This window comes from Artemia sp. Qi Xiang Cuo, chromosome 8 (assembly GCF_049724085.1).
Source record: "Artemia sp. Qi Xiang Cuo chromosome 8, ASM4972408v1, whole genome shotgun sequence".
Taxonomy (NCBI): domain Eukaryota; kingdom Metazoa; phylum Arthropoda; class Branchiopoda; order Anostraca; family Artemiidae; genus Artemia; species Artemia sp. Qi Xiang Cuo.
In genome coordinates, this window is record NC_142801.1 from 69,847,656 (window position 1) to 69,862,368 (window position 14,713).

General features: G+C 34.7%; 1 protein-coding gene across 1 annotated transcript in view; it reads left to right on the top strand.

The window, feature by feature from the left end:
• Kaz (E3 ubiquitin-protein transferase Katazuke) overlaps positions 1 to 14,713 on the top strand; it is a 66,851-nt gene that overhangs the window by 33,598 nt on the left and 18,540 nt on the right. Inside the window, exons 3-4 of the mRNA XM_089093726.1 lie at positions 2,616 to 2,805; positions 10,439 to 10,679. Of these exons, the coding sequence (XP_088949852.1) occupies positions 2,616 to 2,805; positions 10,439 to 10,679 (431 nt within the window). The remainder of the gene's footprint in view (positions 1 to 2,615; positions 2,806 to 10,438; positions 10,680 to 14,713) is intronic.

Genomic DNA, 14,713 nt, shown 5'->3' on the forward strand with positions numbered 1-14,713 from the left:
TCGAGCTTACAGATGGGCTTGCACGGATCATAATCTCAAAATTTGGAAGTGACCATGCGCTTGTAGGTATAAAGATACTCCTGAAGTTCAGCGTGCGGAACAAACAACCCCCAAAAAAAAGTTAGGCGTGGAATAGCTGAAAGTGCTATTCTAGTGGATCTCTAGCCTGACAGACTGTGATGAAGATCCCACCACGGCACCACCCCGTGAAAACAATTCCAGGACACCACTGAAAATATAGCCGCTGAAGTTATTGCCTATCCTCCAAAGTTGAGAAAAAATTGTGTCTCAGAGAAAAATGTAGAGCTAATTGAGGCTAGACGACAGGCATCAAACGCATCAACTTCACTAAAAAAGTCACTACGTAAACAGGTTAAAACCAGCTTATATTACTCCTGACGTACAAGGTAAACTTGATCATTGGAAAAATCACTTTAAAGACCTGTTTAATCCAAACACAGATGGGCAAGAGGAAACGATGACACTGCCACAAACAGCTGAAAAGCCACCGTATGAAATTGCCATGGCACCATCATCAACTTCAGAGATATTAAACGCAATCAAATGGCCGAAAAACAGAAGTCGCCTGGCGAAGATATCTCCCTCCTGAAGTCTACAAGGCTTCACCACATGTTGTAGTGGAGAAACTAGAATCCCTCTTCAGTCGGATATGGGGTCTTAATGCAAACACAGATGGGCTAGATGAAACGATGACGCTTCCACCAATAGCTGAAAAACCACCGTATGCAATATACATGGCATTACCATCAACTTCAGAGATACTTAACGTGATCAAACGACTGAAAAGCCATAAGTCGCTTAGCGAAGATTCTCTCCTCCTGAAGTCTACAAGACCTCACTACATGTTATAGCGGAGAAACTAGAATCCCTCTTCAGTCTGATATGGGAGAAGAAGACCTCCCCGTCCGATTGGAAGGTGTCAGTAATAATCTCAGTATTTAAAAAGAAGGACAAATATGACAGCCGTTACTACCGAGGGAGATCACTCATGGATATGGCCACGAAAGTATTCGCAATGATTTTGCTCAAAAGGTTGGAAGGAGCAAGGCATAAGCGGACAAATGAAAATCAGTGTGGATATCGAAGAGGGAGAGGGTGCACCGATCAGATCTTCACTCTTCGTCTTATTCTACAACAGTGTGAACGCTACAACCTCCCGATATTTAGCATGTTTCTGGATTTTATGGCTGCTTTCGACTCTGGTAACCCATGAAAACCTTTGACGAATCATGGCAGAAGATGGTGTGTGGGTTGAATTCATAGAGCTGCTGAAAGCATACTATAATCATTGAAAATGACCATAATAGTGCTAGGCAGGTATGAAAAGAGTTCCAAAGCAGCCAGTAGTAGAATTCCAAAAGCTGCCAAATCTGCCAACAAATTTCACTAGGCCAAGAAAACTGCCAATTAGCATTGCTACTATGCTACCCCACTTTTTCCATGGCGGGTGCTAGGTAAAGAAACTGAGCCCTTCAATTTGGATAGCGGCGTAATCGGGGTGCATATTTTCCCCCGTTTTGTTAAACTACTGTTTAGATTGGATTCTAGAAAGAGAACTTTCGAGCTCTGATGGTGTCATTATGGGATTGAGCATAAAAGTGTTTGACCTGGACTACGCGGACGACATTGTTGCTCTTGCTGCTCATCCAGTAACTGCCCAAGAAATGCTAAATGAAATAATATATTTCTCTCAGCTGCTGGGTATGAAGATTAAAACAGTATAAAGTCATTGACCTAAATATACAGTCGCATTACCAGCTTGTGCTTTACGGAAAGGAATTGGAAAAAGCCGATAGCTTTACTTATCTTGGCTCGCTAATAGACTCTCCTGGAGGCTGTAACCTTGACGTACAGGACAGAATCAACAAGGCCCAAGCCATCTTCTTTAAACTCAACCGCCATTCGTGAAACCGACGGGAAATCAGCATGAAGACAAAATTTTTGTTTATAAAGCGGCTGTTTGGTCTGTTCTCTTCTGTGCAGTTGAAACTTGGCCACTGAAGTAGCTTCATCTCTATGATATGGAAGTCTTTGACCACCGCTGTTTACAAAAATCCTGAGGATTCGATGCTCCGACAGAATCTCAAATGCTGATGTGCGTCACCGCTGCTGTCAAACATGGCTGTGGGCATCGAGGCCACAGCCATGATTGTCAAACAAAGAAGACTGTGTTGGCTTGGCCATGCCTTAAGAAGACACAATGAATATATCACTAAGCAAGCTCCTTGTAACTGCTCCTTCGCCAGGTTGGCGCAGACGTCCTGGCGGTCAATTGAAGAATTGGTGGGCAAATGTCAAAAACGAACTTGATACCATTGGTGAATTTTGAAAGCTTGGCAGAAAGTGGGAGAGCTGCTGGCTCCCGTTTGCTGTAGAACTAGCACAAGATCGCGGCAAATGGGAGTCAGCCATACAGAGTCTTCTAGATGCCGTGTGAGGCGTCCACATCTGGTCCCGCAGAAAGTAAGTAAGAAAGAGCAGGGAATGGAGATTTGTGGTTTTTTTTTCATAGGAGCATATTTGAACATTCAGTAGGTGTATCTCTTGATTTTTATAAAGAATATATTAAAGTTTAACTTCAACTATATTTTTAGATTGAAGAGTCTTTTACTGATGAGCTTGACGCGGCCCAAATTTGTAAGCGTCGGATTGAGCATTTGAGAATGGGAGCATCGGCTTTTGAAAATGCTAGTGACCCGAATAACGAGCCAGTCTTGTCACAATGGAAGAGAACTAGGTTAGATCGCTTTTTGGTTGAACACCTTCTTCGCACTGGACATTATGGTAAGTGTTGCACGCACTGAATAAGTTGCCACAATGAAAGAAAAGGTTGCTTTTTTCTTGAACAGTTTGCTCCTGTTGGGTATTATGGTAAGTGTTAAATGCAACCCGTCTGTTGCCGGAATAGAAAAAAACTAAGTTGGGTCGCTTTTTGGTCGAACATCTTCTTCGATCAGGATATTACTGCACTGAATGTATGGTTATTACTTACCTGGGGCTGGGAGGGGTTATGCCTGAACCCTGTTACGAAACAAATAAACGATCAAATCGGGATATTTGTTTCGTCATAGAAAGGCAGTGTGGTCTGGGAAAAGGATATCTAATCTAAGGTGTTGTGTCGAAAACTGAACTCTGTTTTGTTTCTTTAATGACAAGTCTGTGGAACACAGCCTTAACGATATAGCTACAGATATGAAGATTATCTTCCTTACCATTGGCTAGGTGACAGTTTTTCGTTGATGAAATTCTTTTTTCAGAATGGTAGAAAAAAATCGAACCAACCATCATTGTTACAGAAAAATAATCGGTAAAATTTGAGTTTTATTACCTGGTTGAATTTTCCTGAACCCTTCCCTTTGATAACATTTCGTGAGCCCTTTATTATGACCTGAAAAAATACTAATGTTTTCATTGATTGTTTCTTGAGTAGATGAATTTAAATATTTTTACTCTTTAAAAGTGTTAATTTCTTTAATATACATACGAGATTAAATTTATATTTAAAGAAGACGGTCACATGGAAATTTTTTAGCAATTTTAAAATGAATGCTAAAAATGAATCCAAATTAAAAAATAAGTTTATATTTTAACAAGAGGTGACATGCAATCATAAATTTGAATTTTTTTCTCACATTAAAAAAATATAGAGATTTGTTTTCATATAGATGGTGCTGATTGCATTCAGAAATTTTTAGTAATGGGTGGAAATTTGGTATTGGTTTGTGATTTGCGTCCGTTCTTCCTTCTTTTCTTGATTTGCCTTTTTTCAAGAAGTATTTTTTTTTTTATTTGACAAGTAGGCTACTTCTATAGTTTCCTGTGACTATGCACGTATCAATAAAATAAAATAGCTATCATTGCTATATCAACTCATAGCCAAGCTCTGCTGGGTAGCCAACTTATAGCCAAGCCAAACTCTGCTAGGTAGCCAACTCATAGCCAAGCCAAGCTCTGCTATGTAGCCAAGCTCTGCTAGATAGCCAACTCATAGCTAAGCTCTGCTAGGTAGCCAACTCATAATCAAGCCAAGATCTGCTAAGTTGCCAACTCATAGCCGAGCCAAGCTCTGCTAGGTAGCCAACTCATAGCCAAGCAAAGCTCTGGTATGTAGCCAACTCATAGCCAAGCAAAGCTCTGGTATGTAGCCAACTCATAGCCAAGCTCTGCTAGGTAGCCAACTCATAGCCAAGCCAAGCTCTGCTAGGTTGCCAACTCATAGCCAAGCCAAGCTCTGCTAGGTAGCCAACTCATAGCCGAGCCAAGCTCTGCTAGGTAGCCAACTCATAGCCAAGCTCTGCTAGGTCGTTCTTAAGGCTGGTTGGAAAACTTGACTTACACAAAACACAAAAATATTCTTTTCTTCAGTTTTCTAACAAACCTATAGAATTACTTATTAGAGGCCTGCTATATATTCATATGGTGAATGAACCCATTCTTTTCCATTTATTAATGCATGCACAGTTGATGAGTATAGTTGCTTTGTAAATCAAGACCAATGATTGGTCAGTATATCATACCAATATTGAATTTCCACTCTTGTCTCTTAGTTTTCTCCAAAAAACATTAGCGAGTGCTTAATTTTTCATTTCCCTTCATTTAAACTACGAGAAGCACCAAACAAAGGCATTAAATGGTTAAAGCTGTGCTGTGGGGCATTTGTAGTTGAAAAGTAGTGTAGTTTAGTCTATATAAGAGAAGCACCAAACAAAGGCATTAAATGGTTAAAGCTATGCTGTGGGGCATTTGTAGTTGAAAAGTAATGTAGTTTAGTCAATATAAGAGAAGCACTAAACAAAGGAATTAAATGGTTAAAGCTATGCTGTGGGGCATTTGTAGTTGAAAAGTAGTGTAGTTTAGTCTATATAAGAGAAGCACTAAACAAAGACATTGAATGGTTAAAGCTGTGCTGTAGGGCATTTGTAGTTGAAAAGTAATTTAGTCTTGTCCATATAAGAGAAGCACTAAACAAAGGTATTAAATGGTTAAAGCTGTGCTGTGGGGCATTTGTGGTTGAAAAGTAGTGTAGTTTAGTCCATATTCGAGAAGCAATAAACAAAGTCATTAAATGGTTAAAGCTATGCTGTGGGGCATTTGTAGTTGAAAAGTAGTGTAGTTTAGTCTATATAAGAGAAGCACTAAACAAAGACATTGAATGGTTAAAGCTGTGCTGTAGGGCATTTGTAGTTGAAAAGTAATTTAGTCTAGTCCATATAAGAGAAGCACTAAACAAAGGTATTAAATGGTTAAAGCTGTGCTGTGGGGCATTTGTGGTTGAAAAGTAGTGTAGTTTAGTCCATATTCGAGAAGCAATAAACAAAGGCATTAAATGGTTAAAGCTATGCTGTGGGGCATTTGTAGTTGAAAAGTAGTGTAGTTTAGTCTATATAAGAGAAGCACCAAACAAAGGCATTAAATGGTTAAAGCTGTGCTGTGGGGCATTTGTGGTTGAAAAGTAGTGTAGTTTAGTCCATATAAGAGAAGCAATAAACAAAGACATTAAATGGTTAAAGCTATGCTGTGGGGCATTTGTAGTTGAAAAGTAGTGTAGTTTAGTCTATATAAGAGAAGCACTAAGCAAATTCATTAAATGGTTAAAGCTGTGCTGTGGGGCATTTGTAGTTGAAAAGTAGTGTAGTTTAGTCCATATAAGAGAAGCACTAAACAAAGGTATTAAATGGTTAAAGCTGTGCTGTGGGGCATTTGTAGTTGAAAAGTAATGTAGTTTAGTCCATATAAGAGAAGCACTAAACAAAGGCATTAAATGGTTAAAGCTATGCTGTGGGGCATTTGTAGTTGAAAAGTAGTGTAGTTTAGTCCATATAAGAGAAGCACTAAACAAAGACATTAAATGGTTAAAGCTATGCTGTGGGGCATTTGTAGTTGAAAAGTAGTGTAGTTTAGTCTATATAAGAGAAGCACCAAACAAAGGCATTAAATGGTTAAAGCTGTGCTGTGGGGCATTTGTGGTTGAAAAGTAATGTAGTCCATATAAGAGAAGCACTAAACATTGGCATTTATTATCTTAATCCTTGCCCTAACTAAGTTCATTTCCAAGATTTTTCGTGAAATTCTGTGCTGTGATAAATGATTACGCATCAGCTATTATTAAAGATGGTTGGTAGGTATTGTGTGGGGGGAGAGGTATCACAAGCCTGAAAGAATGTGTTTCAATGCCTAAATTGTCCAACTGTCTATGGACCTTCACAAAAGTATAGGTAAAAGTATGTGTGCAGGGGGGGGGGGAATTAATCACTCATCTCCCTTCATTTAAACTAAGCCTGAATAAGGTTGCCGTGCTAATAGATATCAATTTCGGGCTCAATGGGAATATCTAACAAAAGAATACCTAACAAAGGTCTTCCATGCTTTGGATTCGGTGATATACCTTGTTTTGTATTCTTCTATTAGAAATGTTTCATCCTATTCAATAATAAGTTGAGTAGAGATTAAAAATTCAAAAGGCGTTCGATTTTCTGTTCATTTGTATGGCAGTATAAGAAATGATCTATCTAGACACACTTCATACAGCCGATGGCTCTCTCCCAGTAATTAAAAAAAAATTCTTAGTTTTCCAAAAAAAATTCAAAATTGTTTTAATTAAATTAAAATCTAAATAAATGAAATTAAAAAATAAAATAAAAATTATCAATGCTAAATTAAATATTCACTTAAATAAATTAGTATTAACTAAAATAGAAATATTAGTACATAAAAAATTAATAGATTGATAAAATAAGTAAATCAGAAATTAAATAAGTTAGTGAAATATATTAAAAAATTAATTTCAAATGAAATCAAATAAAAATTTTAATTAAAAATAACTTTAGTCTTCCCAAAATAAAGTGGCATAATTTTAAATATCCTGAAGTACCAAGGATACAAAATGTAGTATTTTTTGTTCCTTGACGTTTCTTAGGTCTAAAAACCACAATTTCTTTGGATTTTTCTTTTGGTTGTTTCAAAATTTTAACATTTTTAGGGCTTTTTTATGTTTCTTACGTGTCGTAACGCTGACCAGCGAAAATAAATAAGCCAAACTAATAAACTAAGTTTGACAACACTATTCGTCTGTTTAAATTGAAAACATTAACAATTTAATTATTATTTATTAACAGCTTAATTAATAATATATTAATAATTTTATTATATGTTAATTATTAATATTTTCATTATTAAAATGTTAATAAAAATATTAATTTATTATTAACATTAACTCAAACATTAACAAACTGGTGATTCCCAAAAACTACTCAAGGTGATTCCTAGTATCTTGGGTGATTCCTTCGAAGGAAAGCTGTGCCGTCTTAAGCGATTTTGTGCCATATGTTTTTATCTTATTTTCCCCCAATATTTCCTTCTTTTTTTTATGCCCGCCACTACCAAAAACTTAATTCCATGTGCGTGCTTAACTGCAGATTATGCATTGTTGTTTGTCTAGTAGTTTTGCTTAATGTTCTGTGAATAAGGTATTTGTCCTGTTCGATGCGATAATTTAGCTAAGTGATTTATTTCTCAAAATCTGCGAATGGTTGTTTATAGCCTCGGGTATTTTGGCAGTACGGGAATATGTCTATGTATTGTCTTATTTTGCTAATGGATCAATTCAAGTTCAAGTGTATAGGTATTGCATTAAAATTGGAATTTCCTTTTTTTTTTAATTTTAAGATTGTATAAGTTTCAATTTAATCAATTAAGACAATTAGGTTTCGGTACTTATATGATGTACGCCCTATCTAATGTTCTTCCAATGTGTTTCTCTGACGCTCAATCCTAATGAAATATACCAAAGTAAGATAAAAATATAATACTTTAGAAACGAATTATGGCTATATATTTGCACATTAGGGGGGGGGGGGGGTGTGTGGGTAAAGTATAGCGGGTCTGCATGCCTAATGTGTTTGGTACAATTATTCTGCATATAATGTAGTAAGAATTGTTTTCTAACTTCACACTGTCCAAATACTTTACCCATCCCCCTAATGTGCAAATATATAGCCCAAATTTTATTTTTCATCTATTCTGTCACTTCTCTTTTTCTTGTCTCACGCTAAGCTGAAAAAAACTAACGAAAAAAGAACCGGTTGTATAATTTGTCAATGAATGAACAACATTAGATAGGGCGTTTATCATACAAGTACCCAGATTTCAACTTCACTGTCCATAGTACTTTTTAGTTTTTACTCGGATTTTCTCTAAGCGTTTGTAATATATCTTTACCAGTGAGGGTTTTAGGGGAGGGACAGAGGGGATACTTGCACCAGGCGCAAAATTTCACATAAATAATCTAACGGTTATAATCATTTTCTTATTTCTAAAGTTTGATTTTTATTAAAATAAAGTAGAGAGTGAAGTTTATTAATGAAAGTAATTAATAAACCTTTAATTAATTGGTTAAATAAATATAGATCAATAAAAATTAATGAAATAATAATAATTAAATTAAAATAATGAATAATAATTAAATAATTTAAATAATAAAAAATAATAATTATTAACTAATTAATAAATTGAAAATAATTTTATTAACAATTTAAAATTGTGTTAAAATTTGGCCTGAAAATCTTGTGGGAGACGGAGGGGGGGGGGGCTTGTGCTAATCAAAATTTGGCCCAGAGCACAAGAGAGGTCAGGACCACCACTGATATTTACCGGCTTGCAGGTTTAAACAGATATGCATAGAAGTATGAACCCAGTGCTGTGAGGAAAAAGTATAAGTCTTTAGTTAAAAAAGCACAGAATTATCTGTGTGATAAAAAAGAGGTTCCATTAAAAAAAAGATTTGACTTTATGGTGTATCTTTTAAGAAATTCATTCACTTTAGTGAACTGATCCGGTCACTTTTCCCCGGTTGAACATGATCGTTGTTTGGACGTGTTGCCTTATTGTCCTATTAAAGTTGTAGTATGTGTTTTGTTTTCATGTGAATACTCCTCTTTTTTTGTACTGAGGGAGACAAAAGTATATACCCATGATTCTTTCTATCAGGAATAATGTGAACTTTGAACTTTTTCATGTTTACACATTTAATTTAGTTCATGTATAACTACTGCCATGAAACTGAGTTAATTCAATTGGCCAAATTTAATTGTTTAATTTTAGTTTTAATTGACTTAGTTTTGCCTGATATAATTCAATTAATCTTTTAGCCATTACATGAAATTGATTCAACTCAATTGATTATTAACTTTAATTAGGTTGCTCACATTTCATTCGTTTATTTTTAGCTGCTGTGATGAAATTGATACAGTTTAATACAATTCATAATTAATTTTCAGTTAATTCATTTCAGTCAAATTTAGTTCTGTTTATTTTTAACTTTTGTCTTTAAATTAGTTTTGATTAAGATAATTATTAGTTTTAATTGATTTAGTCATATTCAATTCAGTTTATTTTTAGCGACTGCTATAAAGTTGATTAAATTTAACTTCTTAATAGTTTATTGTAATTAATTTAATTATGTCACACTTAAATTGGTCTACTTTTTAGCTAATGCCACAAGACTGATTTATTTCAGTGAATAGCTATTAATTTAATGATATTCGATTCAATTTATTAATTGGCTACTTCTATGGAATTAATTTAATTTAATTAATTAACAATTTTGATTAGTTTAATCACATTTAGTCAAGTTTATTTTTCCTAACTGCCATGCCGTTCTTTCAATTTAATTAAATTAATAACTAATTTTAATTTATTCGTGTTTAAATAAGTTTGCTTTTTAGCTACTGGCACAAAACTGATTAATTTCAATTAGTTGTAATTAATTCGGTTGAATGAAATTCAGTTAAGTTTATTTCTTAGTGATTGCCATGAATTTAATTTTGTTCGGTTAACTGTTAAATTTTAGTTATTCAATTTAATCGAATTTAATTCAGTTTATTTTTAGCTACTGCCATGAAATTGATTGATGATAATCTACAATTGAAGAGCTTAAACAACATAGATATTTATTTGGTGGCTCCAGCCGTTGAAACTAATTCAGTTTATTTTTAGCTACTGCCATGAAATTGATTGATAATAATCTACAATTGAAGAGCTTAGCCAAAATAGATATTTATTTGGTGGCTCAAGCCGTTGAAACTAATTCAGTTTATTTATAGCTACTGCCATGAAATTGATGATAATTTACAATTGAAGAGCTTAACCAACATAGATATTTATTTGGTGGCTCAAGCCGTTGAAATTAATTCAGTTTATTTTTAGCTACTGCCATGAAATTGATTGATGATAATCTACAATTGAAGAGCTTAACCAACATAGATATTTATTTGGTGGCTCAAGCCGTTGAAACTAATTCAGTTTATTTTTAGCTACTGCCATGAAATTGATTGATGATACTCTACAATTGACGAGCTTAACCACCATAGATATTTATTTGGTGGCTCAAGCCGTTGAAACTAATTCAGTTTATTTTTAGCTACTGCCATGAAATTGATTGATGATAATCTACAATTGAAGAGCTTAACCAACATAGATATTTATTTGGTGGCTCAAGCCGTTGAAACTAGTTTGTTGAATAGAGAAACAGCTACTGCGTTAGCCTGGTGCCATGATAATCGCTCTAAATTGAAAAAGCTTCATTCTCAGTTTGAATTTCATTTGAGAAAGCAAGATTTTATTGAGCTCATTCGTACTGGGCGTAGAGTGGAAGCAGTCAGGTAAATTTAGTTCATTTTAAAAACTTTCGCTATTATTCTAGAAAGGATAATGAATGTTGCACACGGGGGAGGAATTTGACCCCTTTCAATTTTAATCTGACTTGATAATCTGGTTTTGGCTAATATTCTAGTATGGACAATGAATGTCGCACCCAACGGCAAAATCTTTGTGATTTTGATCCTGTTTGATATATAAATTAAATTAACTAATTTAGTTAATTAGCCTACTACTACTACTAATAACAACTCACCGCAGCACCAAGCCGCCTGAGGCCAACACAGCTACGCACGCTTCTCCTCCATCCCAATCTATTCAAAGCCTTCATCTTTAAACCCTCCCAAGAAGTTCCCATTTCCCTTAAAGCTCGTCTGTCAACAGAATCAAACTCTTGCTCATAATCTATAAAACTGAGGACTAAAGGTGTTTGATGATTCAGGCACTTCTCAATTATTAACCTAAGAGGGAAAATTTGGTCCACACATCCTCTACCCTTTTAAAACTGCACTGTTCTTCTCTTATAACCAAGCAAGGGGTCAAGAAAGGGGCGACGGGGGCTATCCCCCCTCCAAACAAAATTTTTAAGACTCCTTACTAAATTATAAAATTGAGTACTAAGAATTTATATTCGAGAAATAAAAACTGAGAAATACCCATCGTTTTCAAATTTTATCACAAACAGTAAAATTATTCATACACAGTCAGTGTTATGTACGTAAGACTGAAACATTTCTGTGAAGTGAGAAAAAAAACCAGCGGAGGGTAAACCATGAGCAAGGAGGTTGTCGACGGTGACAGTATTGTGGCTGGAGTTGCCACCCCTAATGATTTATCACTATTTCTATTTCTAGTGGTTTTTATATTGCCTAAACAAAATATCACTAAATCAGCATATAAATTACTAGACTATTGAAGAAAATCACTAAACCAACAAACAAATCACTAAAATCTAATGATTTTTTCCCTCACCGGGGGGCATCCCTGGTTGTGGTTCGTTATGATATGGTAACACTTATCAGTGCTCTCCGGAGACGGAAAAAAACAAATTGTCTGTCGGTGGCTAATTGTTTGTGCGTCTTATTTTGCTTTACATCTGGCTTGGTAAAGTTTGCCACGGTAAGTTCCATTTTATTTATATTATTAAAGAATGAAGCGTATATATCTATATGTTTACTTCTTGATTCAGAAAAAGGAATAGCAGATGGAACGAATGAGTTTCGGTATTTTTTAAGTTTCATGTCTACTTTGTATAGCAAGTAGTTACTATATATCTATAGTTATAAACTATAGTTTATTTCTCTTGCTTGATAGTTTATAATAATTTCTAAAAAGGTTTTTAAATTACACGTAGTGTAAATTGTGTTACTAAGTTGTGGTCGGGATTGACATTTGCAGAGTGAGTTACATTGCAACAGCCTCTACCCTCTATTTCTCAAAACTTTCATCATAAAGAGTTTTTCAGGAACAAGACTGGCCAAACTTACTCTGACCTTACAAGGTTTCTAACGCTTCGTGGTCTTTCTTCTGTCCTATAAACTATTTGCTGTGAATTTGAGAGAGACATAACTGAAAGAAATCCTTTTCAGGTTGGCCAACGGGAGGGCCTAGATTTCGATAATAATATTGAATTCAGCCATTTGGCTGCAATAAATAAGGAGCCAGAGAAGGAAAAATATTGTTTTAAATAAGGAGCTCGGCTCCTTACTATAAAAGTAACGGTGGCACCGTTACTTATTTTAAAAGTAAGGGTGGCTAACTTACGCTGCCGGAGTCCAGGCGGACCAACCTGACGCATCTCCTCATTTCCCTACCATTATCTCTTTCTCTTTCCCTTTCATTTTCCTAACTGTTTTAAACAACAGTTGTTAGCATCATTTAGCTGATTCTTGTCGGCTTAAAAAAACAAACTGGGCTCATGAGTATTAACAGAGTTGTAAAAAACAGTTTCAAATAAAAATTGTACGCTTTATTTAACTGATTCATGTTGACATAAACAAATTTGATCTACTTTTACTAATAAATAACGAAATTGAGATGTTGTTTCTCGTTTAACCCCATAGCTCAAACATAAATTTTGGCTTAATAAAAATGTTCTTTTTCTCTTCAGCCAAAGCTTTTTTCACCTTTGACTTTTAAAATGGTTCTATTAAAAATGTGTCCAAGCATAAGTTTTAGAAAAATCTCATTTTAATAAATTTAAATTAATGGTGTATCCCTTGTATTAAGGGACAATAGTGGATTTTCTGCTTTTGAAAAAGCCCTTCCTATTTCTACCACCTTAGTCCGATTTTTGTAATTAACGAACTCGATAAAGATTTTGTTCCTTTAGATTTTTAGGGATATTAGCAAAATCCACACAAAATAACACCACTATCGTGGTCATAAGAAGTTGGAGTCTATTTACGCAATACATTGTATATATAAGCTTTCAAATTTATGATGGCTTTTAGATGTAAGGACAAAAGATGAAAAGACTCTATGCGTTTTCTTTTTCTAAAGTTGCACCATAATATAACACCACTAAAGTTGCACCATAATATAACACCACTAAAGTTGCACCATAATATATAATTCATTAGGTATTATTTCTTTAAGTTACATCTGAAAATAAACATAAAGCCGTTACTTCTGTGGAATGATGTGTTTTGTAACTATGTTGTATATAGATCGTAAATATGATATTACACCTTTTTAACTTATCAATAGATTTTTGGCAGTGATGTTGTGATATAAAAATATATAAAAAATAGTTGCTGCACGATGTAATTACTATTTATTTGATTAGTGTTTTTAATTATATCGGTGTTATCACAGCGGCCTTACTGGGGTATATGTGCTTTCAACCAAGAGACCAGTAGGACCTACCTGCCTAAGTGTGATTATATCGTGCCATAATCATTTTTTTAATGTATTTTACATTGCGTAAAAAATTAGGGTTGGTAAAATTTTCGAAAATGAAAAATCATGGCAAATTGGACCAAATAGGCTTTTTCACACCTCATGGACCCCTAACTAGCGTCCCGTCCTTCACAAAAATTTACAACAATTATTATAACACCTGGTTTTTACTTTCCCTTGCATTACGTTACGTCGATTGTAACCCCGGCCTTAACAAACCTATTTCGAACGAAATTCTAGATTGAGGGGTGATGTCCCACTTTTCCCTCCTAACGCGGCTGCCCCTCCCAAATCAAGGTTCTGGATCCGTGCCTGCTTATAATTTTGTCTACAGCATCTCTCAGTCTAAAAAGTATCATATTGCTAAGTAATTTGCTATCTACAGAGATCAAACTAATGCCTCGATAATTACCCCACTCACTTTTATCATCTTTTTTAGCTAAATTAAGGTTTTCCTAAAATTGTTAAGTACTTCCCTTTTTCAAAAATTATTTTCATAATCTTCAATAACTTACTTCTAACCTCAGAGCGACCATATTTAAGAAACTCATTTACCACACCCAACACTTGGGGCGTTATTATTTTTTTTAAACCTTTTAATATTGTCGCTAATTCTCCCTCACAAAACAAATTTTCCTTCACATTCAATGTATCACAAAATTTTTCATTTCCCTCTATATCTTTTCCTGCAATTCTATCTCGGTTTAGCACATTATCAAAATGTTCTGCCCATCTCTCTTTAATTAACATGTCAATTATTAACATGTCAGTACAATATTATACTATTATGCCGTCTAGCTGCATCTTCCAGATCCTCGGCTATTTTATCCATGGCCTCCACTTCACACCTCCTTAGTTCATATTTTAATGCTTTCTCTACTTTCTTTACATTCTTCTTATTTTCATATGATCTATCACTCAGGTAATTCTTGTACAAGCCCTTCTCCTATCTATTAAACATAAAGCTTCACTTGTATTCCTAGCTGCGCTCCCAACTTTCTTCCCTAAGATACCATCAACAACTTCACAAATTGCTTTCCAAAAATTATTCCATCCATCTTTCACATTGTCAAATTTTAAACTTTCCAGTTTAGTATTCACTTGTGGAAAGTTTCTCTCAAATTCTCATCCTGGAATC